This window comes from Arvicola amphibius, chromosome 2 (genome assembly GCF_903992535.2).
Source record: "Arvicola amphibius chromosome 2, mArvAmp1.2, whole genome shotgun sequence".
Taxonomy (NCBI): domain Eukaryota; kingdom Metazoa; phylum Chordata; class Mammalia; order Rodentia; family Cricetidae; genus Arvicola; species Arvicola amphibius.
In genome coordinates this window covers 130,273,356-130,297,876 of record NC_052048.2, presented here as the reverse complement: position 1 = coordinate 130,297,876, position 24,521 = coordinate 130,273,356, and the positions used below count along the sequence as shown (strand labels likewise).

General features: G+C 47.1%; 1 protein-coding gene across 1 annotated transcript in view; it reads left to right on the top strand.

The window, feature by feature from the left end:
* The window catches only part of Plb1 (phospholipase B1), a 123,266-nt gene that overhangs the window by 34,564 nt on the left and 64,181 nt on the right, over window positions 1-24,521 (top strand). Inside the window, exons 17-27 of the mRNA XM_042054553.1 lie at window positions 953-1,016; window positions 7,973-8,031; window positions 9,951-10,024; window positions 10,758-10,801; window positions 14,349-14,457; window positions 17,028-17,079; window positions 18,877-18,957; window positions 21,173-21,238; window positions 21,495-21,595; window positions 23,938-24,019; window positions 24,350-24,454. Of these exons, the coding sequence (XP_041910487.1) occupies window positions 953-1,016; window positions 7,973-8,031; window positions 9,951-10,024; window positions 10,758-10,801; window positions 14,349-14,457; window positions 17,028-17,079; window positions 18,877-18,957; window positions 21,173-21,238; window positions 21,495-21,595; window positions 23,938-24,019; window positions 24,350-24,454 (837 nt within the window). The remainder of the gene's footprint in view (window positions 1-952; window positions 1,017-7,972; window positions 8,032-9,950; window positions 10,025-10,757; window positions 10,802-14,348; window positions 14,458-17,027; window positions 17,080-18,876; window positions 18,958-21,172; window positions 21,239-21,494; window positions 21,596-23,937; window positions 24,020-24,349; window positions 24,455-24,521) is intronic.

Genomic DNA, 24,521 nt, shown 5'->3' with positions numbered 1-24,521 from the left:
GTTGTTTTCCCTCGGAATGCATCATTAAGTCTCTCCTATACCTCTAGAACGTAAGCTCAGAGGGGCAAGGACTCAGGGCCAGGGCTGAGTCGTGATCTGTTAGGTGACGAAGATGGATAGATGGATCTTAGACATGAGATTTTAAAACATGAATAAAACACACTTCTAGTCCAAAAGGACACAGTTTGGTAGAGAAATGGATACACCAGCCAGCAATTATAAACACTATAGTAACTGGAATTAAAATTTTGTGTTGGGTCTTCTGGAAATACAGAGGAAAAAAACCAACTCAGAAAGTTAAAGATGACTTTCCTAAAGATGATCTCAGTTTTGAAGGATGACTAGGGCTGAACCTGGGAGGCAGACGGGTAAGAAAATGGAAGAGAAGGAAAGAGTTGGAGGAATGTCTTAAGCAAAGGCTCAGAGGTATGGGAGAGTATCAAGACTTTGGTCAAGGACAGACTAGAGAAGGGAAATGTTAGGACCGATGGATTTTATGCCGAGGTTGGTATATGGCAGCAATTTATTTGTCCCATCAACAAATAGTATTTCCTAGATGCTTGGCATCCTTGTCATCTTTGGGGACAGAACAATAGACAGCATAGGCAGAACGGCCTGGCTTCGCTGAGAATTTAGGCAGGGGAAGGTCACAGTTACATCTTCCTGAGAGAGAGACCATTGCGAAGGGAGAGGAGGGGACACTGTGGAGGACCTGCAACACTGTAGACAAGAGTATTAAAGGCTTGAGCTCAGGTGAAGGAGGAGGAGGAGACAGATCGGAGCGATGTGTTATGGACAGTGAGCTATGAGGTTGAAAGAGAGAGAGAGATCTTTACAGACATAGTTCTGTTCTGTTTTGTGAGTGGTCATTTCCCAGTATATAGGGCCAACCCCCAATCCTCTGCCCCCAAGTTCTAGTGCATTTGTTCATCCCCTGCATGTCTCATTTCAGGTGAGAGAAGGCACAGAATTTAGCTGTTTGGACAAGGACCCCTCGGACACAGTCCCCACAACAGGTACATGGTCATTTGTTCAGTGGGTTTTCCCCTCACTTGAGGGCTGGAATCAAGTCAGAGCAACTTTAAAATAGCAAGGACTCCCAAGATCAGGGTCAAGGTGGGTGAGAAGGTCCAGGACAGATGTTTATGGCCCTGCACGAGGCCATGAGGTAATGTTTATGCTTGATTATTATTTAACTAAAATAATAGCATCCTTATCAGAAAGCTTTTACTGAGCATTGACCCCATGTCAAGCCATGTTATGTAAGGAGCCTAAGGGTTGCTGAGTGCATTGTTCATATCTTATAATCTTGATGGGTGAATTTGTTCTTTTAAAAAAAAATTACTTTTAAACAGAAAGCAAATTAGCCAGTCCATACTTCTTACCCAAGGAATGTGCAGAATGTGTTCAAAGTCCGCACAGAATGGGATGCCCAGCAGATTAAAAAATGTGTCATTGCTCTGTTTCCTTTCCCTTTCCTCTACCTCTCTCCCTCTCCCTCTCCCTCTCCCTCTCCCTCTCCCTCTCCCTCTCCCCTCCCTCTCTCTCTCTCTCTCTCTCTCTCTCTCTCTCTCTCTCTCTCTCTCCTTCATTCCTGCCTCTGTCCCTATTTTCCTATCTCCATTTCTCTCAAGACAGTGTTTTATCTGTATAGCTCTGACTATCTTAGAACTCACTCTGTAGACCAGGCTGGCCTCAAACTCAGAGAGCCACCTACCTGCCCCTGCCTCCCAAGTGCTGGTGTCAAAGGTGTGCGCCATCACTTCTGACTTCACTATATTTCTGAAATGCTGCTGGACTCTGAATATGAGCCTCACAGAATGTTCTAGGCAGTCATTAACATCTTCCTGAAGAGGAAGCTACTTAAGCACTGCAGGTTTTTCCACAGGTGAAGCAGCTTGGGAAACAATGTCCGTACATATGGGAAGTCACATGACGGTATTAGTGGGACCCTAGTGACTCAGAACCTTAGCTAAGACATTAGTGCTGTAAGCTCTCATGCTGGCCATTGGAGGATAATTAGATATGCTCATTTCTCAGTAAGATCTGCACTGATTTGCTTGTTGATTTGTTGGTGAATTGTTGGGTATCTCCTGTAAGCCATTCAAGAGTGTCTGTCCTGGCTGATCTAATTTAACTTCTGACCTGGATTGCTGAAAAGGGAAAATTGAATTTGGAGAAGTCACAATACCTACAAGGAATCTTACATCTGTTGTAACATTGTCTCCTTGTGTTGTGAGCAGAACAAGTAAGCACCATGGCTTAACTTGCCTTTTCCAAGCATCTTGCCTCTTCACAGTCAGATTAAGACATATAATTGTCAATTTAAAAAAACAGAGCCTGGATACAAAACATATTCTTTTTCAAAGCTGTAATGTAACAGAATAGGCGTTTGTGTTTAATCTGGTATCTGAAGTAAAAAGTACCTGAAGCCAGGACCTTAGGAAGAAATCTAGCCCATGGTTTTAGAGCCTGAATATCCAACATTAGATGGCCTGTCTCTTTGGCTATGCTCCTTGTGGCAAAGTTAAAACATGGTACAGAAATGGGAAGGGAATTGATAAAATGAGTCATGTGTTGGGGTCACCTTCATTTGTAACAGCCCACTCTAATTCACCTTGCAAGGCCAGCATTAACCCTGTCCAAGAGCAGTCCCCAGCCCCCAGTGACCTAATTACTTTGCATTAAACTCAGCTCTTCAGTTTCTGCCTCTTCCCCATCACCATATTGAGAACTAAGCCTCCAGAACTTGAGTCTTTGGGAGACCAAACCACATCCAAGCCCCCACATTAGTGGTGCAGATCTTACATGAAGATGTTTAGTCTTTAGACTTCTTGCTCCTATGTCTAATGGTTCTGCATTCCTATTGATTTACTTGCTGGGTGGACTTTAACAGCAGAAATAATCATCTTTATATGTGTACCCTCCCATGGTAAAAACCCTTATTCTAAGACATAGATAGAGGTATAATGTATAGAGATATGCATATATCTAAACAGAGATAGAATATCAGTTTGAAGGTTTCAATAGCGGTGATTTAATCTTATCAACTCTGAAAGGATGCTCTGCAAAGCATTTTGCAATCTCCCTGAATTATGTTTCTGTCATGGCAACTGTTGATTAGAACCTGTCTTCCCGCAGAAGCTATCTCCACATCTGGACACCAGATAGTCTCTTCCTTGCTCCCTGACCCTAGTGACCATTGTGTTTATGAGTGCTTGTAGGAGTCAAGAGCAGGAGATCTCAAGACTTTACAGTCTGAGATACCTTAGTGATAGGCACGGTTTTAAGTACACAGATAGGTGACCCAAGCCTCCACTGAGCTACCCCAATGACGTAGGACTGAACCATGGGCACTCGTCCAGTGAAATTCACGCCCATTTAAGAGTGTCGGGCTAAACCTCCAAGTCTAGGAAAAACAACCACAGATGAATGAGCAAGAAGAAAAATACACTTCGTTTTTGTTCCACTTACCTGCGAACATTCTAATCATATTCATGACGGAAGTAGTTTCATGTTTTTTTTTTAAAAAAAAAGGAAAACCTCAGCAAAAGACCACACTACTATTTTCCTTTGATTGTTACCATGTTTCTGGAAAGTTCTTCCCCCCCCACTCTTCTGGAGACCATGATTGCTGATTGAAATGAGAGCATCTGATACACCCCCACTGGCTTAGCAAATGGGAGGAGCCACTAAATACTTAAGGAGCAACTCTGAATGGCTGAGAATTTTAAATTCATCCAATGAATTTGCAGAGTCAGCCAGGCCACAATTCCACCTCTCAAGCATTGCCACTAAGAATGTGCTGTAAAATAACTATTTTGCCGCTCAGGGTATTTTTGAACCCCTTTTGGTGGTCACAGATGCACAGATGAAAAATGATGTTACACAAGAGGATAGTGCCTGTCATCGCAGGCTGTGGTCCCTGGTGCCTAGGTGCCTGCTCTCACCTGCCAGAGCTCGTGGGTGATAGACTGCATCAGCTGATCTATGGGGCTTCAGGGGTGAGAGGTAGAAACTTGGTGCAAGTCATTTTTAGAACCAATCAGCATTTGGAATTCAGTGATAAAGGCCTGCCTGTACACCTGTAGAGTTTACAAAGCACTATGGTTTTATAAACACTGATATCCTGATATTAACTGCCCCTTCCTCTCATATAGCCGGGATGAATTAAATGTCTACCTAGGGGTCTGCTGCCGACTTAAGTTTTTTCCAAAAATAAGTGGCATTGAGGAGTGAGAGGGGACATGGCTCACTGGCTATCCATTGAAGACAAGCTGCTAATTCTGATTTATCAGCAGCAACAACCACAGGAAGCATCCATGCGGTTACTGCCTGTGTGTGGCTGTGTCCAGCCATGTGAAACAGAAAAGGACATTCACCAAAGTCATTGATTCTTAGCTCCCCAGACATTTGTTTACCCCAGTTGGCTACACTGAACTCTCCCAAAGCTAAGGTGAGAGATGACCACTTTCCAGCAGTGGACAGTCAGTCACCAGACCTTTCACCTCATTGTGACCACAGCCAGTGCTCAGTGAGGCTCTGAAGCCACCCACCTGCTCTCGGGACTTGGTGTGGCCTGCCATCAGCAAGCAATGTTGCCCCCTGAGGACTAAGAGCCTGCCTGTCCCTCAGTACATCCAGCCTGCGAAGCAAATTCAAGTTCTCTCGGAGAGGCTCCTTTATCTAAGTGTTTTCCTCCCCCAATGTTATTTAAAAAAATACATTTAGTGTTTTTAAACAAATTGAGGATTTGATGAAGGAACCACCAAAATGCTAAGGATTTGAGCGCAACTTTGAAATATGAAAATAGGATCATGAAAATTGGGACCCTAATTAACATGGGAAAATAGTCATTGAAATTGGGACCCTAATTAATATGGGAAAATAGTCATTAAAATTGGGATCCCTGTTGATATGTAAACAACACAGACAGACAGAGTAGAAAATGAAATTAGTGAACTGGAGGGTAGGTAAGAGGACATTATTTGGAAGTCAGCATTCATTGAGGTATAATTGTAGGAATGAGAAGGACTAACAGATAAGTCTGTGGAGTTAGTCTAGTTTCCACGTCAGCAGATTCCAACAATAATGGCTCAAAGATGTCTGGGGGGAGGGGAGTCCCAAATTACAGGCTTTGTTTTTATTATTTCCTAAATAATCCATTATCATTTTTTTCTTTTTTTGAGATAATTACCTCATTTCTCCTTTCTCTTTTCTCCCTTCAAACCCTCCCATATATCCTTCCTTGATCTCCAAGTTTCTTATTTAAACTTTTGAGATCTGTAAAATAACAGATAACACATAACCTTTCATTCAATCTAAGATGTTTTATTAATATATTTATAGCAAATACATAGTAATCATCCACACTTTTGCAGTGCAATGTGGCCTTTAAATACATGAATACAATATATAACAATCAAATCTGGAAAACCAGCATATACGTCTCCTCAGACCTGTATCATTTCTTAGTGAAATTAATACATTTCTCTCACTCCTCCTATGAGCAAGGTACCCATTTATCCTATATACTTAGATTAAAATCTCCAAAGGCAGAAATGGGGTTTTATTCTAATGTCAGTAAATTACCATCATTGTAGAAACCTTTTTATAAAATCCCTAAAATTGCAGAACAAATGAATTGAGAAGCCCAAGCTAACAAAGAGAGCAAATTGATTTTTATAAGATTATAGCACTGGGTGGTTCAAGTTGTTGGGCTACGGAAGAATAAAACACCAAAGTATTAATCGCTACTCCTGAGCATGGCTTTTCATGGGCAGAGGCCGCTCCTCCATGTTTATTCTGTGTAGGCCGCTCGCTGCTCATAACACCGCCCCAAAGCATGGATGACCTTCTGATAAAGACTCTCTGTAGAAATGTCCATAAATTAATGATGAGTGTCAAGCTTCTCTCAAGGCAGTGAACAGTGTGTTCCAGATAACATTTATCTAATCAGGCCACATAAATTTAATCTTATCTTGAAATAGCTGCCTTTCCAAAGGGAGCAATTGCTAAAGTGTTTTTATTAAATTTCTGATTCTTTATCAGTGTGATGGTATTAATAAACCTCCAGCCAAGGTCTACAGAATATGAAACTACAGAGGTGCATGGGCCGTAGCATGACAGTAGAGTGCCAGATAAGCCAACTCCCAGCGAGCCTCGCTTCATACGTCCTAGCCTCTATGGCTGAGAACACAGAGCGGCAAACTAGAGAAACCACTCCAGAAGCAAACTGTGCGCACACGTACACACACACACATGCACACATGGACACACACACGTGAACACACTCACATGGACACACATGCACACATGGACACAGACACACGCACACGGACACACGCACACATGTGGACACATGCACACATGGACACACATGCACACATGAACACACGCACCCATGGACACGCACATATGGTCACACACACGTGGACACACACACGTTGACATGCATATGCACACATGGACACACACGCACACACACAGTAAGGGAACAGAGGAGATCTGTATATGTGCATATATTCTGTCTCATTTCTAGCCACCAAATTTAAGAGGTAATAATTATTGTCTGAGTTGCTATTTACATTTTTTTCAAATTTTACATGCACATGTATAAATGTGGGTAGGTGTGCTTGTGCCATGGAGCATGTGTGGAGGTCAGAGGTCACCCTACAGGAATTCTCTTTCCACCCTGTGAAATGTGCGAACAAAACTCGGGTCTTTTGGCATGGTGGCAGGAGCTTTTTACCCACTAAGCCATCTGGACTTTTCTTTTTTCTCAGCCTATAATAAACGTAGGAACTGTGGAGGCAAATCTGCCCATCGCCTTCACATTTTGCCAACTCCAAAGTCTTACCCTAACCTTCGCATACCAGTTGGCATTCATAGAATTCACTATTATGGCCCTGAGAATATAGTAATTGACTGTCGTCAACACAAGCTAAAATAAACCACTTTGGAGTTGAGGGAATGGGTCTCATTTTCTGGTGTGCTTTTCCCCCCTCCCTACCCCCTATAGCCTGATTTCTTTGGGAAGAGGTCATTTTAAAGTTTCCATGCTTAGCCCTGTAGGCGTGTGTTAATGTGTGCAGCTGGGTTTGTGATTTGATATTGTTCTGCTAACCACGCAGAGTAGCTGTGGAAAGCTGGGAAAGGCCACGTAGGCTGTAATCACGTAAAAGGAAATGTGCGCGTGTGTGCACGTGTGTGTGGGGAATTCAAGGCATGATGATGGGGGAAGGAAGACTCTAAAGATACTTAAATGACTCTAGGATCTCAAAACAAGATGGCAAAGCCACCATCAGGCTTTGCAATGGCAGCCACACTCGTGGGAGCCAATTTGTACCTAGATCTGGAAAGAAACAGTTATGGTCTCTACTACACATGCAGAAATGTACCCCTGCCCATGGCTTCAAAATGAAAAGGTATTTCTTAAAATGTGGGTGCAGCCACAGAGCCTGAGGATTAAACATGCAAATTCTTAGACTCACTAAAGAGATACTGAATCGGAAGCTCTTGGGAGTTTGCGTGTGTGTGTGTGTGTGTGTGTGTGTGTGTGTGTGTGTGTGTTGGGGGTCATGTGTGATTTAACAAGCTCTCCAGGTAATTCTCGTGCACAACCCAGTTGAAGGGCCGCTAATCTGTATACTCTCACAGCCTACATTCATGACCATATATGCATTAGTTTACATCCTAGGAAACATCAGGGCCTTTTCCTTCCCAGTGCAAGTCCTTAGTGGGAGTGGCAGCTGCCACTCTACCAGAAGCTTGGAAGTAGTAGAGGTATTTCCATGGAAGGGGAGCTGAGATGGCTCCGCACATCCTGTCCAACTACTCAGTTACTGAGTTGGCTGCTGGTGGCAGCAAGGTGAAAGCTAAGTTTCTCAGCCACTTTCCTGAGGCACAAGGAACCAGGTCCAGAGGCTTCCTGAAACCCTCATTCTCCATTCACCCGAGATTTGCTTTTCAGTTCACAGGCTGAGGCCGGCTGACATCAAGGTGATTGGAGCCCTGGGTGACTCTCTCACGGTAGGTGACCTCAACTGGAGAAGGAATAGGAGATTTCATTTTTGCATTTTGTTTGTTTGGTTTGGTTTGGTTTTTCGAGACAGGGTTTCTCTGCATAACAGTCTTGACTGTCCTGGAACTCACTCTGTAGACCAGTCTGGCCTCAAACTTACATAGATCCACCTGCATCTGACTCCTGAGTGCTGGGATTAAAGGCTTGTGCCACCACTGCCTGAATTTGTTTATGCTTTTTAGACCAGGATTAATGTAGTTCAGGCTAACCTCAATTCACTATGTAGCTGAGGTTAGCTTTGAACTACTGATCTTCCTGGGTCTACCTCCCAAGTGCTGGGGTTACAGCTGTGAGCTACTGTATCCAGCTGGGAGAGGAGATTTTAGTGAACATGAAAATATGGATCTGAAAATTGGGATTTTAAATCTAACCTGTTTCTGGTCCTAATCTCCAAGCCCACCATATTCCCCCCTCCCTGCCCAATAGCTAGCGTGTCTTAGACAGTGTGATATCCACTCCAACCTCTGCTTTCCTCTGCCAATGTTGGAAAAGTGGAAGGACCCTGAGGGCACATGTCTGTGGTGGGGCAGCATTTCCTGCCATGAGTGTCGCCAAAGACTCAGCCAGTCTAGAAGACTACTACTACTCAGACAGGCAAAAGAGATGATGAGCTAGGAGCTAGGACTGACAGGTATGGAGGTAGGGGTGAGAAGTGAGAGTCAATAGAAGAAGTAGAAGTTCCAAAGATAAACAAACCTACCTCTAAAACTGTCCCAAAGTGATACCCCAAACAAACCACCTGCTAAAAAAGCAAAAACAAAAACAAAAAAGCCAATCCGATAATCCCATAGAGAGCCTCAGGGGTGGTCCCCAGAGGTTCCAAGAAACTAAGGATCACTCCTGGTGGAGTCAGCTGCTGTCTCCAGCTTCTGTCCCCCTGGATCAGTTAGAAGGCAACATCTCCAGGTTTGAACTCTCCAAGGACAGTTGTGTCTTAGTCGTAGTGAAGTTAGCTCGCTCTGTAGCCCCATGACAAAAGTCCTGTGAGGTCTGGCGTTCCTCACGTTCCACCAATAAGGAGCGATGCAGTGAGTACCCAGTCGTCCAGCTTCTGGCTCTAAAAGCCCTAGGATTCAGAATGTTAGTTATCCCTATAGCAACCTCCTCTGTGAGACCCCAGCAGGTGCTTGTCCCATAGGTCCTACTGTGTGTAACTTTTGGAAGAAACTGGCAGGCTGGTCCTTGTCATCTTACTAGCTGTGTATCTTAGTCATTTCCTGCTGAGGGAGGCCTTGATCTCACCCCAACCCCCTACCCTCCTCCGTGGTCTCCTAGAAGATGCCCTCAGGACAGAGAACCGTAGGGAATCATACAGGCGCTCGGGACTTCTGGGGGAGGCAGCAAGTGTGCCGTGGTGGCAGGTAGAAAAGAGAATTTGGTACCAAACTGTAGGAAGCATAACCTGGGGATTCCACCTGGAGTTTAGAAATACATGCTTCAGGGGAGCGGATACCCGGAAGAACATTTTACGCCATTTCTCACCTGCGCATGTGTAGATGTCATGAGGCCAGGCTTAGCGAACGCTTCGTTTGATTATATGTTTCACAACTTTTAAAAGTGGACACAGTACCTTCAAGCATGTGCTTTTGAAAAAATATATGCTATCAGCTTGTGCATCTCTCAGCTGAGGTCTAGACAGGGTTTCCCGGAGGAGGGATTAGCTGTAGTTGACACCCAGGCTCTCCCAGTGGGAGCGCCCACTCATCCCAGAAAGGACAGGAGAGGTATCCATAGCAGGTTCCATCTGGATTCGAGAACTTTCCTAGGCATCCTGCCCAGGCTAAGGGCCTGGACATCAATAGGTGGACAGCTGTACTATCCTGAGAAAAAGCAGGGGCACCCACCCGCTATTTGCTTTCTCTTTCAGGCAGCCAATGGGGCCGGGTCCAAAACTGGGAATGTCTTGGACGTCTTAACTCAGTACCGAGGCCTGTCCTGGAGGTGAGCAAGGCAAAGGCCCCTGAGCCTTCTAGAAAAACAGACCATCAAGTGGGGGTTGGGCTATCTTGTTCTTTTTTTATAACGAACTTCTATATTCAATTTATTGACCTCTCCAAAAAACTATAATCCCTAGAACAGGAGGTGTGGACGGGAGTTTGGCGGGGGTGGGGAAGTGGGGGGTGGCGGGGGGGGGGGGGGGGGTGAATGGGGGTTGGCGGGGGTGGCGGGGGAATGGGGGTTGGCGGGGCGGCGTGGGCAGTGAAAGTGAACAAATGTTTTGTTCATAGAAGTCAGTGCTATCTCGAGACTTTGGAAGCTTGGGTCAGGAGACCCTGACACGGGTGCCCTTTCAAAAACAGCTTTTCCAAGCTAAGCAGGAACAGAAAGGCCAGCGTAAACTAGTGGCAGTAATGGAGAAGCTGCTTGGCACAGGGCTGGCCACAGAAGAAGCCTTTGGATTGGGAAAGGCGGTGAAAGAGACCAACTCCATCTGCTTGCTCCAGCATGAGAGGAACTCAAAGCTAAAAGTACAGGAGCCGCTGCGGCAGCGACAGTTTAAGTTCTCATGTCTGTTTGTTTGCTCTGGAGTCCAGGGAGAGAGGGAAAGAGTTGCGTTCTGATTTGGTTTTTAGTTCTCGTGAGTCCCTGGAGATTTTCCTGGAGGGAAATCTGTTTTGTTTAGGCTTGGCTGGCCCTTTAAATCTTCATTTTCTTTCCCCCTTCTCACCAACAGCATTGGAGGAGATGAGAACATCAAGACGGTGACCACCCTGGCCAGTGAGTCCCTTGGTGCTTTGGGGAGGGGTGGCTACGGCTGGGCCCACTGCGCCCCCTACTGGCGGCCGCCAGCCTCGCAAGGCAGCAGGACGCAGCTGCGTGCGGTAGGGGGCACTGCTTCCCCGTGACTGCCATCCAGGCTCGGTTTATGAACTAATCAAAGCCTTGGAGGGTTTTGTCAGCTTTTTAGTGCTTTTCAACAGGAAGTCGTCTTTATCCAATAAATGAGTAAGAAAAGGAAAGAGAGTTTAGACCAACTCTTAGGAAAATCATTTAAAAGTGATCCAATAAAGAAGGGTTGGACTGCCGTTCTGGACTCAGAGTCTATCTGGGGAGCTCTCCACCTGGGCCTGGGAGGCGTGGGCATCTCTGTTCACAAGGACCTTGCTGTATGAACCGGTAGTAATTGCAGCATTGAGAGATAAAGTTACCTTTCTCAGGCTGTGCAAACACAGCCAAATTTGGAGCTCAACATTTTCTTTAAGGCTTTGCCAACAACCCACTCAGATTATTTTTTTTAAAGCCTGGCTACATTTTTCCGAGGGGGGGGGGTCTACCTTTAAGTTTTTGGGCTGTGGCTATGGGCAGTGCTTTCCATTATGCTATTTGATTCATTATCTTTAGTGCTGCCCATCCCAGTGTTTATTCTTAAAGTGCACTTTTAATAAGGCATTAGACAGTATTTATAGTGGATTATTATCTTCTTAGATACCCCTAAGAATTTTGCCCGGAGAGGGGAAGGGGGTAGGGGTTGGTTGGTTTCATTCTTACTACTTTGTCAGGCACATATCCCTTTGGTATATCTTGAGCTAAGACACTGAGTTTTAAGCTAGCAAAGCTAGACAGTAGGGACACTTAATGTCCACATCGGCACGCCTGATTCGACTTCATGCCTATTATCTAGTTTAGTTCCTGGAAAACCGTGTTGAATTTAAATAAGTACAGTTCCGTGTCATGAGTACTTCCTGTCCCCTGTCTAGGAGGTAACTTAGGCTGTTTCTGTGAGTGTGATGATCTTGGCTTTGAGGTGGCCTGGCATGATGACTGGATGTCATATTGTTCAAGATCATCCACCAAAGTGCTTTACAAATGACTGAGACCATGTCACCTCTCAGATGGCGTCCCCGACGCACTTAGCTTATCTGTTCAGCCTTCTTTCCTAGCGGGAGGAGATAACCTCTAGAGCGGTGAGGTTCGGGGCAAAACGGGTGTGTGGAAGTGACCCATCCAGTGCAAGGTCAGGACGTCCCCCCGTCCAGTGCAAGGTCAGGACGTCCCCCCGTCCAGTGCAAGGTCAGGATGTCCCCCGTCCAGTGCCCTGCTCGATTTAACCCAGCAGCTGCTCCAATACAGGGTGTGTGGGAGACAGAACTCTGCCCCGATGGCATCAGCCATTCTCCAGGGCAGGGCATGCCACCCTAAAGACAGATGCAAGCACTGATGATCAGCAAGCATGGATGAACAGGTCCGCAATGTGGGGGAAGTCAGCAAGGACTTCGAGAAGTAAGGGGAAACAGAAATGTCAGAAGGGAGAGTCTCGGTGAAATCAGATTCCATAAAGCAAAGTATGGCCAATAGCTATAACCATAAAGAAAATATAAGGGATGGAGGACAAGGTTGATGAAATCTTTGATCAAATAGCAATAAAAAGAAACAATATGACCATAATGTCTAGGAACTCTAGGATATGATCAAGAGGCCAAACCTAAGAACAGACAAAATAAGCTGGATGGTGGTGGCACACACCGTTAATCCCAGCACTCGGGAGGCAGAGGCAGGCGGATCTTTGAGAGTTCAAGGCCAGCCTGGTCTACAGAGTATGAGTTTGAGTCAGCCTGGTCTATAGAGTGACTTCCAGGAGACCTAGGGCTGTTATACAGAAAAACCCTATCTCGAGAAACAAAATAGAAAGAAAGAAGGAAAGAAAAGGAAGGAAGGAAGGAAGGAAGGAAGGAAGGAAGGAAGGAAGGAAGGAAGGAAGAGAATGGATAAGATAGGAGAGATAAATACTAAAGGAAAACAGAATTATCCAATCTAATTTATAGCATAAGGTTTCTCAAATCTAGAGAAAAATACTCAAAGATGAGACATTTAGAATCCACCTGACCCAAGAACCACAATGTATTATAGACAGCATATCAAAAGTTAGAAAGTAAAGAAACAATATTAATAGCTGTAAGGGGGACGTGCAAACTTGCCCACAAAGAGAAATACATCAGAATAACAACAGATCTCATTAGCCACCATAAAAATGTGGAATTATATATTTTGAGCCCTGAAAGTAAAGAACTGCCGATCAAAATTGCTATACCCAGCAAAACGCTCTAAAAATTGATGGAAAAGGACATTTGAAGAAGAAATTGAAGAAATTAACTTTTAGGTGAAGAAAAAGGCCAGAATAGGACAGACTGACTAATGAATTCTACCAGACCTTTGAAGAAGAGCTAACAGTGGTCCTAACCATTCCATAAAGCAGCAAGTGTAAGAACGCCTCCTACCTCATACTACGTGGCAAGCATTGTCCCCACACCAACTCTGCTGAACACAGAGGAGCGTAAAAAAAGACCCATTTCCTTTGTGATTATAGATGCAAAAATTTTCAATTCTTGCAAATTAAATTCAAGAACACATTGAGACCATATGCAAGTTACTTTCATTCCAGAGATACAAGGTTGCATTGACATATACAAATTAGTAAGGACAGAAATCACATGATCAGCTCAATAGATGCAGGAAAAGACTTCAACAGCCTTTCATGATTTAAAAAAAAAAAATCCCTAAAGAAACAAGGACCTGACGGGAAAATCTTCAGTGTAGTAAATTAATATGTGCTGTGCCTGATAGAAAGCAGAGGTTCTCAACCTGTGGGTCGTAACCCCTGTGGGAGTTGAAGGACTTTTCACAGGGGTCACTTAAAACCTTCCTGCATGTCAGCTCTTTACATTATGGTTCATAATAATAGCAAATTTACAGTCATGAAGTAGCAACGAAAATAATGGTATGGTAGGGGTCAGCACAGCATGAGGTATTCAAGGGTCACAGCATTAGGGGGTTGAAGACCACGGCTGTAAAGTCTGGGGCACCCAACATTCTGTTCTGTGCTGGGCTATGGGACCCAGGCTGTGCTCTGTCCTCCACACTCAGTGGCCAAAGGAACTTGACAGTGGGCCAAGTAATCCCAGCGCTCCAGAGGCTTTGGTAGGAAAATCACCAGTTCGAGGTCTGTAGATGCGTGAGGACCGTACAACAGTCCCATCCTCCGGGAGTTTTTAAGAGGAAACGAACACTGGAGGATGAAGATCATGAAACAACTGACTCGTGCTTTGTAAAGATTACATATTATGTATTACAGAGCAGGGGATGATGGGAACAGGTCCCCAGCTTGGGAGGATTCGGAAGGGAGGCAGGTGTTTGAGCTGGGTTCTAATAGATGAGTGTAAGATCTTCTCGGTGCAGGCTCATACCTAGGTGACCCTATCACAAAACAAAAAGGGGCTTGGGAAGATAGCTTTGGGACTGTCGGTAAACATGTCCCTTGTCTTTCCAGACATCCTCCGGGAATTCAACCCCTCCTTGAAGGGCTTCTCTGTTGGCACCGGGAAAGAAACTACTGCCAATGCATTCTTCAACCAGGCCGTGGCAGGAGCCAAAGCGGAGTGAGTCTGAGTGTCCTGTGGGGGTGTGCAACGTGGGGAGGGCAGAAGCGGGGGTACCTGGCAGAGCTTGCCTTGGCCTGGATTTTAGTGTAGGTGGAGAGTCATGATCTGGGTAAAGAGTCAGGGTGAACAGCTGGAATGGGCTGTCTTCGGAGTGTCCTTTGCTGTCAGACACACAAATCTAGCCGTGGACACTCAGCTCTGCTCTAGGAACCAATGGAATTCCTCCGATGCTCTGCATATATTTCAAGTAGATCCCCTGGGTTCTTCTGTAAACCTTATTCCCTCACTAAGCAGTGACTGTAATGGGGAGTGCCCATTATTTGCTTGCTGCTATTGCTTTTGAGTCTTCTGCTCCTGGCCTTCCTTTGAGGGCTATCTTGGGCTCTGCACTCTCGAGGCTTTCCTGGGTCATAGGAAAAACACTGAACATGGGAAGCAAAGCCCTGAGTGTGTCCGCCACATTTCTTACTTGGTCTCTACAAGCCTCTGAAGCAAAGAGACAAGACTATTGGAAGCCTCTTTCCACAAACCACGGAGGTTGTGAGGTTGACACCATCTTGGATGCAAAAGCTCTCAAGAGCTGTGCCCTTGCATGGACTGGGTGAGGATGGTGGTCTCAGCACTAATTCAGCAGGGCTGCCAGGCTCCCCTGAGGGAAGGTGTGGGGACTCGGAGATCAAGGTGCTGCTGACCTGACGATCCCTAACGAACAGATCAGTGTCCCTGGTCTTCCCCCACCCCCCACCCCTGCTTGCGCACTATTCAAAGACTTGAGTGTTCCTTGGGGTCCTTTTCCTAGCCAATGAGACACGAACAAGGCATCCAGTTGGGGAAATGTATGAAAAGACCTTTTCTATTTCACCCCAGCTTTTCTCCCAGATATAACAAAGACCACATTTCTTCACATGAGTCTGAAGATTTTTTTTGTAGTTTCATCCCGAGATTCCCTGGTGATTTCCTAGCTCTCAAGGCTCTCCTCTGAGTAACTTTCGCATTTATTCCCCATAGGAAAGACAGCTCATGCCATGCCTAATAGGTTTGAGAATGACTTGAAGGCCACTTCTTTCTTTGGTGGCAATAGGGGTGAAAGGCTAGTGACCTGCCACTTTCAAGCCCAAACTGGCTTTAACGTTTACAGGATTTCTCTTCAGCTGGTAGCACCAGAAGAAAGGCAGTTCTACCACGATTAGGTCAGGCAGACACGTAAGAGTAGATGGTCAGAGTCGAGGACCTGAGTAATCGCAGTCAGTGTGGCTCACACAGCCTTAGCAAAGACATCCGGGTGGCAGAGAAAAGCAGGCACAGGGAACAAAGTTGTTCCCGTATTACACTTGAAACTACAGCACAAAACTATCTAGCCTGAACAGGTACAGCAAGCTGACCCCAGGATCTGGCCTTGGGTCATACAGGCCTTATTTTCAGCTTGGTAATACCCTTTCCTGTACACACAGCAGTGCCCACGTTACAGAATACCTTCGTGGCTGTCATCCTTGTGTTCCACACAGTAACTCTAAGACAGACAACACAGAGGGATTATTGCCTGTGTTTTTACCAGTGGCTCAAAGCTAAACCTGAGCTAAGCCTGAGCCCTTGGAGTACCCATTCCAAACTCGGGTTCAAAGACAGAGGGGCTGCCCTGATAGTGTCACATCCACAGATGAGAAGCAGGCTAAGTGACTGACGCAAAGCCCCCCTCCCAGGTCTCTGATACCCAGTGTTCTGGGGCCAAGATCAGAACAATTGGGCCAGTAGTTAAGGCAGAGGGAGGACAGCGGATGTTGCCTGGGGCGTGGTGCTGGAGGAACTTTGCAGGTGGTGAAGGTGCTAGTGACAATGGAAATTATTCTAAGGATGCTTGCCTTGTGTTAGGCACTAAATTCTTTATGTGAGCCTCATTTGATTCTCTCAACGCCGTGTAGAAGGCAAGGCACTAGTTTATTGTACAAAGGAAAGTACTGCTCTGTCAGGTAAAAGATTTCAGAGACGTGGTCGTGGGGAGCCCTGGGAGTCAAACCCATGCTATCCAGCAGAATGGGAGTTGTACTCAAGGGGCTGCTGGAGTCTTCTTTGCCCCCACAATGACATAAGCAGGTTGATCTCCATGTTACAGTTTTTGTTTACTGAGCCTAAGACCGTTCATGCTAAGAAATACTCGGCCACTAAACTTATCCCCAGCTCTATAGTCGTTTTAAACTGAGATCACCTTGTCGGGAGGGTGGGCCGTGGCATCTGTTAACGTGGGCTTGAGTTGAGCGGCACATAACATAAAACATTTATGTGAGACCTATCTGCCTTGAACAAGCCTAGCTTGGAAGAGAAACCAGAAGTATATCATTAAATACACTGACCTGTAAATAAACTCACTGAGAGTCAACCCCTCAAACGTGCAAGCGTCTGTCCTTCTCAGGCCGTCAGTCCTCCCCAGCCGAGCCTGGGTTGAGAAGGAGCTCTGCGTGGTGGGGCTGCCCTGTTGCCCCCTGAAGTTGACTGCCAGGTGCCACTGCCTCTGCTACGTTGCCTTTCCAGTTGCTGGTCCTCATTCAGCTCCTTACTGTGTGTTCCCACAGGGACTTAACTACCCAGGCCCAAAAGCTGGTGAGCCTGATGAAAGCGGACACGGTGAGTCTGGGCACATCAGGTGGGACTCCCTAGAGCAGGAGGATGACTCCATAGACACTGGGAAGTCAGTAGTAGGGTGAGAGGAGAGGCACAGGATCCAGGTTTCTAGCAGATCTGAACCCTGTACCTCTGCTCCTTGGCAAACAGGGTTCCCGTTCACTATATTAGCCGGCTGTACAGAGTAAAATTGTATTACCAGCCAAGGTCTGTAGATGCGTGAGGACGGTACAACACAGTCCCATCCTCCGGGAGTTTTTAAAAGGAAACAAACACTGGAGGATGAAGATCATGAAACAACTGACTCGTGCTTTGTAAAGATTACATATTACGTATTACAGAGCAGGGGATGACGGAAACGGGTCCCCAGCTTGGGAGGATTCGGAAGGGAGGCAGGTGTTTGAGCTGGGTTCTAATAGATGAGTGTAAGATCCTCTCGGTGCAGGCTCAGTGCGGACCTGGTTTGGGAGGTGATCTCAGGTGGATAAAATAACAAGGGGGGGGGTCAAGATTGGTTATTTTTATGCGATGTAATGTACCCCCAAAATTCCATCATCGGGAGAGTTTCAGAATGTGTCTGTGTCTCTTCTCAAGCTTCCCTGCATCTTGTCTCTCCCCTCCCATTGTTCTTCCTCCTCATTTGGAAGCAGAATCCAGAGAAGTGAAGCATGTGTGTAGATGGAGCGGCAGAGGGCCGCTTCCCGCCACCCAGCTAGCTTTACCCAAAATAATTACACAGAAACTGTATTCATTTAAATACTGCTTGGCCCATTAGTTTCGGCCTCTTATTGGCTAATTCTCATATCTTGCTTTAACCCATATTTAGTAATCTGTGTAGCACCACGAGGTGGTCGCTTACCAGGAGAGATCTTAACCTGTGTCTGTCTTGGAGAGGAGAAGCATGGCGACTGCCTATGGCGACTTCCTAAAGCATCTGCCTTCTCTCTCCCAGAATTCTGTTCTGTCTACTCCGCCTACCTAATTTTATGTCCCATTAAAGGGCCAAGGCAGTTTCTTTATTAACCAATGAAAGTAACACAGAGACAGATGACTCTCCTCTATCACATATGTGGACCAGAGGCTGTGAGTGCCACAGCCACCTTTGGGCCGTGGTGTGTGGAGTGTATGTGCCCACATCCTGTCAAATATGTCTCTAGCTCTCTCTTGCAGGAGGGTAGAGTCTAGAGGTGGCAAACTCTCCCGGTCATGTTCTTGAAACCGCCATGTTGCTCTGACCAGCTACTAGCTGGGACTTTTCTTTCTTCCTTCCTTTTTTCCTTCCTTCCTTTCTTTTCTTTTTTTCTGTTTTGTTTTTTCAAGACAGGGTTTCTCTATGTAGCTCTGGCTGTCTTGGAACTCTCTCTGTAGTCCAGGCTGCCCTCAAACTCAGAGATCCACCTGCCTCTGCATCCTTAGTGCTGGGACTAAAGGCGTGAACCACTATGCCCAGTCCTAGCTGGAATTTTCACAAGTGCCTTAACTTTAATTTATCTGAATTAGGAATGTTTCTTCTTAATGGAAGATGGTCTGTCTTCTGTGAAGCTAGTTGAAAACCTCAGATTTTTAGAAGATTTAGAGCAACCTTCCCTTCCCAGGACCAGGACCTAGTTTCCTATCTCCCACCTACTTCCTTGCCATGCTGAAGACTGAGAGCAAAACTCAGAGAGCCCCTGCTACTAGGGCAGTTGAAAACAGACCTACATCCTACTATGCGAACAAAAAGTCTGAACTCTCTGATGCACGGGGGAGCTGCCCTTTGAGAGTTTCCAACTGGACCCTGTTTGTTTCTATTCATTTCAGACAATAGACTTTGAGAATGATTGGAAGATAATCACTGTCTTCATAGGAGGCAACGACCTCTGTGCTTCTTGCAATGACCTGGTAAGTCCCCGGCCCCTAGCCCTTGGGAAGGATTTCTGTAGTTGGCCACTGCCTCCTGGAACAGCATAGCTAGGTCAGGACTCAGTTCATGGCTTGGCTTGGATCCAGTGAAGATTCATTAACGCTAAGACCCACAGGACGTTCATCTGGAAGACTGAGGGAGCCTGCAAGATAACCTTTTGGGGAAACTCTTACTTGTTTTCATAGCTAATTATGGGCCCTCCACAGCACTTCCGGCCTTGCCAATGCCACCTCTGCCCCATCTCTAGAGAAAGTGTTTTCCCACAGAGGTGATAAGGCAAGATTCAGGTCTGTGCCTCTTGGGGCTGAGGAAACTCACGATGGAGGCTGTTGATCTTTGGTTGCCACGTAATCCGGAAAGACCCCTGCAGGAGACCCCTTAGACCATACCATACCTGTGGTAACCTATGAGTCTCACACCCACACCTGTGCCGCACTCTGTGCCCAGTGGTGAGCAGTAGCAAATGAGATACAAACTCTGTCCTTGGGGTTTCCCTGAGCCAGGGGCCAGAAACCAGCAACTCTTCATACCACAAGAGACATCACCGTGGGGTTCTGATGATACATAAATAAGAGAGTCCACAACCAAAGTAGGCTTGGTGTAAGGACAACAGGGAGGGTCTTGGCACATACTGCAGGAGACCTGCAGCTGGGATGCAAAGGTGCATCCCGGGCAGGGAATGAGAGACCTGAGGTAGCAGGAGGGGATGACCTGTTCCCCCGCACCTTACAATGCACTTTCCTGGCATCAGAGTCACCAAGGGCTAGGAACTTTAAAGCTGAGGTTTAAAGGGCCCCTCAGGAGCACCAACAGGCTGCTGGGGACAGGTAAGGCTTTGGGACCTTGGTACCCCTCCCAAATTCCTCCCAGGGATCACAGCTTTACCCTGTTGTAAAGTGGGGTTCTCAGATCTTATCCAGAAAAAGGGTTCCACTTCCTTGCCCTGAAAATGAGCTTAGAGAGATGGCCCAGCCAGTAAAATGTCATCATGCAAGCATGAAGGGCTGAGGTTGAATCTCTAGCATCCACAGAAGTCAGCTATGTCTGTGCACGCCTGTAATCCCGGTGTGCCCGTGTCTGTGCACGCCTATAACCCCGGTGTTCCCGTGTCTCTGCACATCTGTAACCCTGGTGTGCCCATGTCTGTGCATGCCTGTAACCCCGGTGTGCCCATGTCTGTGCATGCCTGTAACCCCGGTGTGCCCGTGTCTGTGGACATCTGTAACCCCGGTGTGCCCGTGTCTGTGCACGCCTGTAACCCCGGTGTGCCAGTGTCTATGCACGCCTATAACCCCGGTGTGCCCGTGTCTGTGCACGCCTGTAACCCCGGTGTGCCCGTGTCTGTGCACGCCTGTAACCCCGGTGTGCCCGTGTCTGTGCACGCCTATAACCCCGGTGTGCCTGTGCATGCCTGTAACCCCAGTGTGTCCATGTCTGGGCACATCTATAACTCCGGTGTGCCCGTGTCGGTGCATGCCTATAACCCTGGTGCTTAGACAGACAAAGGTATTTCTGAGGCTTGCTAGCCTACCAGTCTAGTGAAGGTCCAGATTCAGTGGAAGACCCTGTCCCAAAAGATAAGGTGGAGCCACTGAGGAAGGTACCTGATGCCAGCCACTGGCTTGTGTATGTATATATATGGATGCCCACCTGTATACATTCATTTAGCTCCCCTACACACACAATTCTAAAACCATAGATATAAAAATCAAAGTGTATTTATGTTTGGGGGCTCCACAAGCCCTTCTTTCCCCCCTCTGCATCCTTGAGGCAAAGCTTAGATGTGACCGATGCTACAGCCTAGACTCTCTCTGTGACCACACAAGAAGAGGACAGACAGTAGAACCAGAGAGTATTTTATATTGCAGGGCTTGAGGTCAGCATCTGCCCCAACACCCCCATTTCTGAGGGGTTCAGAGGAGTGACATGGCATAGCTAAGGCTCTACCCCTAATCACTGCTAAATCAATTCCAAGTTTTCCCTGGCTCTGGGCAAAAAAAAAAAAAGGACCCTTTCCTGAGAGTCATGGTAAGCTCAAGCAATGTAGTGAGGGCCCCCAAAGACAAACCCTGTGTTTCAATTTTGTCAACTCTGACTGAAATACAGAAAGAGGGGAAGCCAGAAACAATTCTCCTTAGTAGGGAGGAGATTGGGTGACTCATGGGCCTCAGGAAATTCTTCCTCTGCCTGCAGGATCACTATTCTCCCCAAAACTTCACAGACAACATCAAGAAGGCCTTGGACATTCTCCATGCAGAGGTACGGAGCTTAAACCACACGGGGCCTCTGAGTAACTCTGTCATAGCCGTCATCTGTGGCCTCAGAGAAGCCTAGACGCAGCTCTGGCTTCATTCTGAGACCTCCTTGGCCAAAGTCTGCCTGAATGGCATCCTTGGAGAGCAGACATGAAAGGAGAAAGGAGCTGGGTGGGGCCGGGAAGAAGTCACATGATCTGAGCTCCCCCCCCCCCATGTGAGCAGCTGATGACATGGTGACTGATTCTGTGTTTCTACAGGTTCCCCGGGCCTTTGTGAACATGGTGAAGGTGCTTGAGATCATCGGCCTGAGGGACCTCTACAAAGAAACTAAAGTCAGCTGCCCGCGGCTTATCCTCAGGTCTGCTGGATGCTTCTCCCCTGTTCCGAAAGGGTTGTGGGGCTTAGCATATTCTTAAGGAAATTCCAGGGTAGAGTGTGGGGGTTGTTAGGACCACCCCACATTTTAACCTCATGAGGGACATCTCAGGATATTTTTTAAAATCAGTACCAGGTCTCAACAATCTCTCTGAGGAAGCACATGTGGCATCTCTTCCTGTTTCTGTTGCCATGGCAGCCTCGGGAAGGGAAAAGAGGATGCTAGGAATGGGGTCAGGTCATAGGTAAGACTTGGCGAGCACTCAGCCCACTGCTAGGTCCTATCTCACAGAATAGCCAGAGTGTAGTTACCGCCTCCCAGAGGCCTCCCAGAGGCCTCCTCCCAGGACAGTGTTTCTGACTGGCATGTGTGCTCCAGGTGTCACCCCTTAGAAGAGAAAGAAGGGAGATCAGAATCCACAGGGTTCCAAGAACAGCATTCTTCAGAAGGATGCTTCTAAGAGGCTCTCTTCAGCCTCCAGAACCAACCAAGGATAGCTTCTCTCTTGCTCCATTATAAGTGCATGCTTTGGAAGGAAGCTGTTCTTCTAACTGAAGCATGACCATCTCCCACAGATTCTGCCCCAAAAGCCTCCTCTGCACCCTTTGCCCAGGTCATAGGGGCTGTGCAAACTTCCCTCCCCTGCCCAATAGCTCTGCCCCGACCATGGCCCTGAGCATACCACGTGGTCATTAGTCACTGCTTTGTGGTGATTCTCCCCCACAGCCTGTGAGCACTGAGTCACAGCCGGCACAGGGGACAGGCTCAGGAGCTGTTTGCTGAATAACTGAATGAATAATTCACAAGGGCCAGCCTTGTTCTTGGAAATTAAGGGGGCATACCGACTGATCCCTGGAGAACTCTGCCAACCGTTCCCTAGGGGAGTATGGGTAGACAGCACAGGTTCCCTCGAGAAGGCTTCAGGGTGCCACGGGGCAGAAACAGGCTGCCTGCCAGTGCCGCGTGTCTATTAGCACAGCTGGTGTCAGGCGCGCTATTTTCAGCTGCTGACTCATCCATGGCTCCCACTTTCTCCACTCACTGGGACATGCAGGGAATTCAGAACGTATATTCTCTCCACATCAGAGCAGCTTCCCCCAAAGTCCCCTACTACTGATCGCTGTAAAGATTTGCAGGCCGCCAAAACTCAACGTTCCGAAAAGGCATTGGCCAAGCCCGTTTGGAGATGACGCTGTCAGTGCCGACAAAATCAAGGGCTTCCTTGTCTTGTAACCACATCCTCCACCTCTCTGCTGTTCTGTCTCAGTGGCCAGGCTTCCTCTGTGGTGCGACATCTATGCTGAACCACCCCGGCTTTTATTACCTTATCCCCCAGGTGAAACGTCCAGATTTTCTGGGTGGTAAGCCAGAGGGGAGCTGCAGACTGACAGAGGCAGAGTAGTTCAGAGACTGAGTTAAAAGTCCCTGCTGCAGTTGCCTCGGCTGTGTGACCTTGAGAAAGTTACTTAACCTTGGCCGCCTCTCTATCCCACCCCCTTGGTAAACTCAGGACCGCGGTTGGACTAGGGAAGTCCACTACCACTGAACTATAACCCTAGCCCTTTTTACATTTACTTGTTTGTTTGTTTGTTTGTTAATTTTTGGACAGCATCCTGCATATCCCAGGCTGGCTTCAAACTTTCTCTATAGCTGAGAATGACCTTAAACTTCTGGTTCTCCTGCCTCCACCTCCCAGAGTGCTAGGATTACAGGCAGGGACCATCACACCAAGTTTGGGGGTGTGAGGGACAGAACCCAAGGTTTTATGCATGCTAGACAGGCACTCTACCAACTGTGCCACAACCCCCACCCCGCTTTTCTTCTCTCGTTGAGAACGGTATCTTGTTAAGTTGCCCAGACTGCCTTCAAACTCGTGGTCATCCTCCTCAGCCTCTGAAATCACTAGGGTGGTGAGCCGTGCCGGCTTCAGGTTTCTCACCTGTAAAACGAGGTCAATAATGATTCCTGGAATGGCCAGGAGATTTAAGCATAGTAATACATGGCGCTTGGCACCGTTACCATGCAGTACACACTAGCCGTTGTTGCTCTGGTCACTGTTGCTGTTCAGGAAGATCTGTGTCTCTCTGCATATCTTCACACAACCATCAGGTGACTCAGTTCCGAAAGACCTCTCCTCCAGACCTCAGGGAGAAGTGTCTGTTTCTAAGAGCAAGTCCATGGATGTCTCCTGTGGCTTGCTTTGACCCAGACTGAGATTCCTGATGCCTTCAACTGAAAAAGAAATACATCGAAGCCCAGGCCAGAGCTTCTGAATCGCTCATTCAGGATGATGACCCAGGGCATCTTTTTGGTTTTGTTGGCAGGTCTCTGTGTCCTTGTGTCCTGAAGTTTGACGATAACTCAACAGAATTTGCTGCCCTGGTTGAAAGGAACAGGCAGTATCAGGTAAGCCGGAGGAGGGTTCTGCCCCTGCACAGGGTTCTGGGAGGTCTGTGCCAGGCAGAGTTATTGATGCTAAGTAGCTTGTTGACTGAGTGAATGGTAACAAGGACTGTGCCAATAGAAGCACATTCAAGGGCTCTAGGGGCCACAGGGCAGCTTCTTTGAAGCTACAGAATAAAGTCAAAGAGCACGCTTCACGGGATCCCATTTTCCCCATCACCTCCCTGATGAAGGAATTCAAGTGTTGGTTGAAAGTAGACAGTAAGACATGAGACAGGTTTCATTGTGTTTCTCCAGCTGTTCCAACCCCCTGTCTCTTGTCTCCTCTTTCAGGAAGGAACTGAACAGCTGATCGAGAGCGGGCGATATGACACCAGGGATGATTTCACTGTGGTTCTCCAGCCGTTCCTTGAAAATGTGGCCGTGCCAAGGACCCCAGTAAGGAAATGATGCGTTGAGAGTGAGGGGAGCCCCCAGAGGGTGTGCGGCTGCATTTTCTGCCATC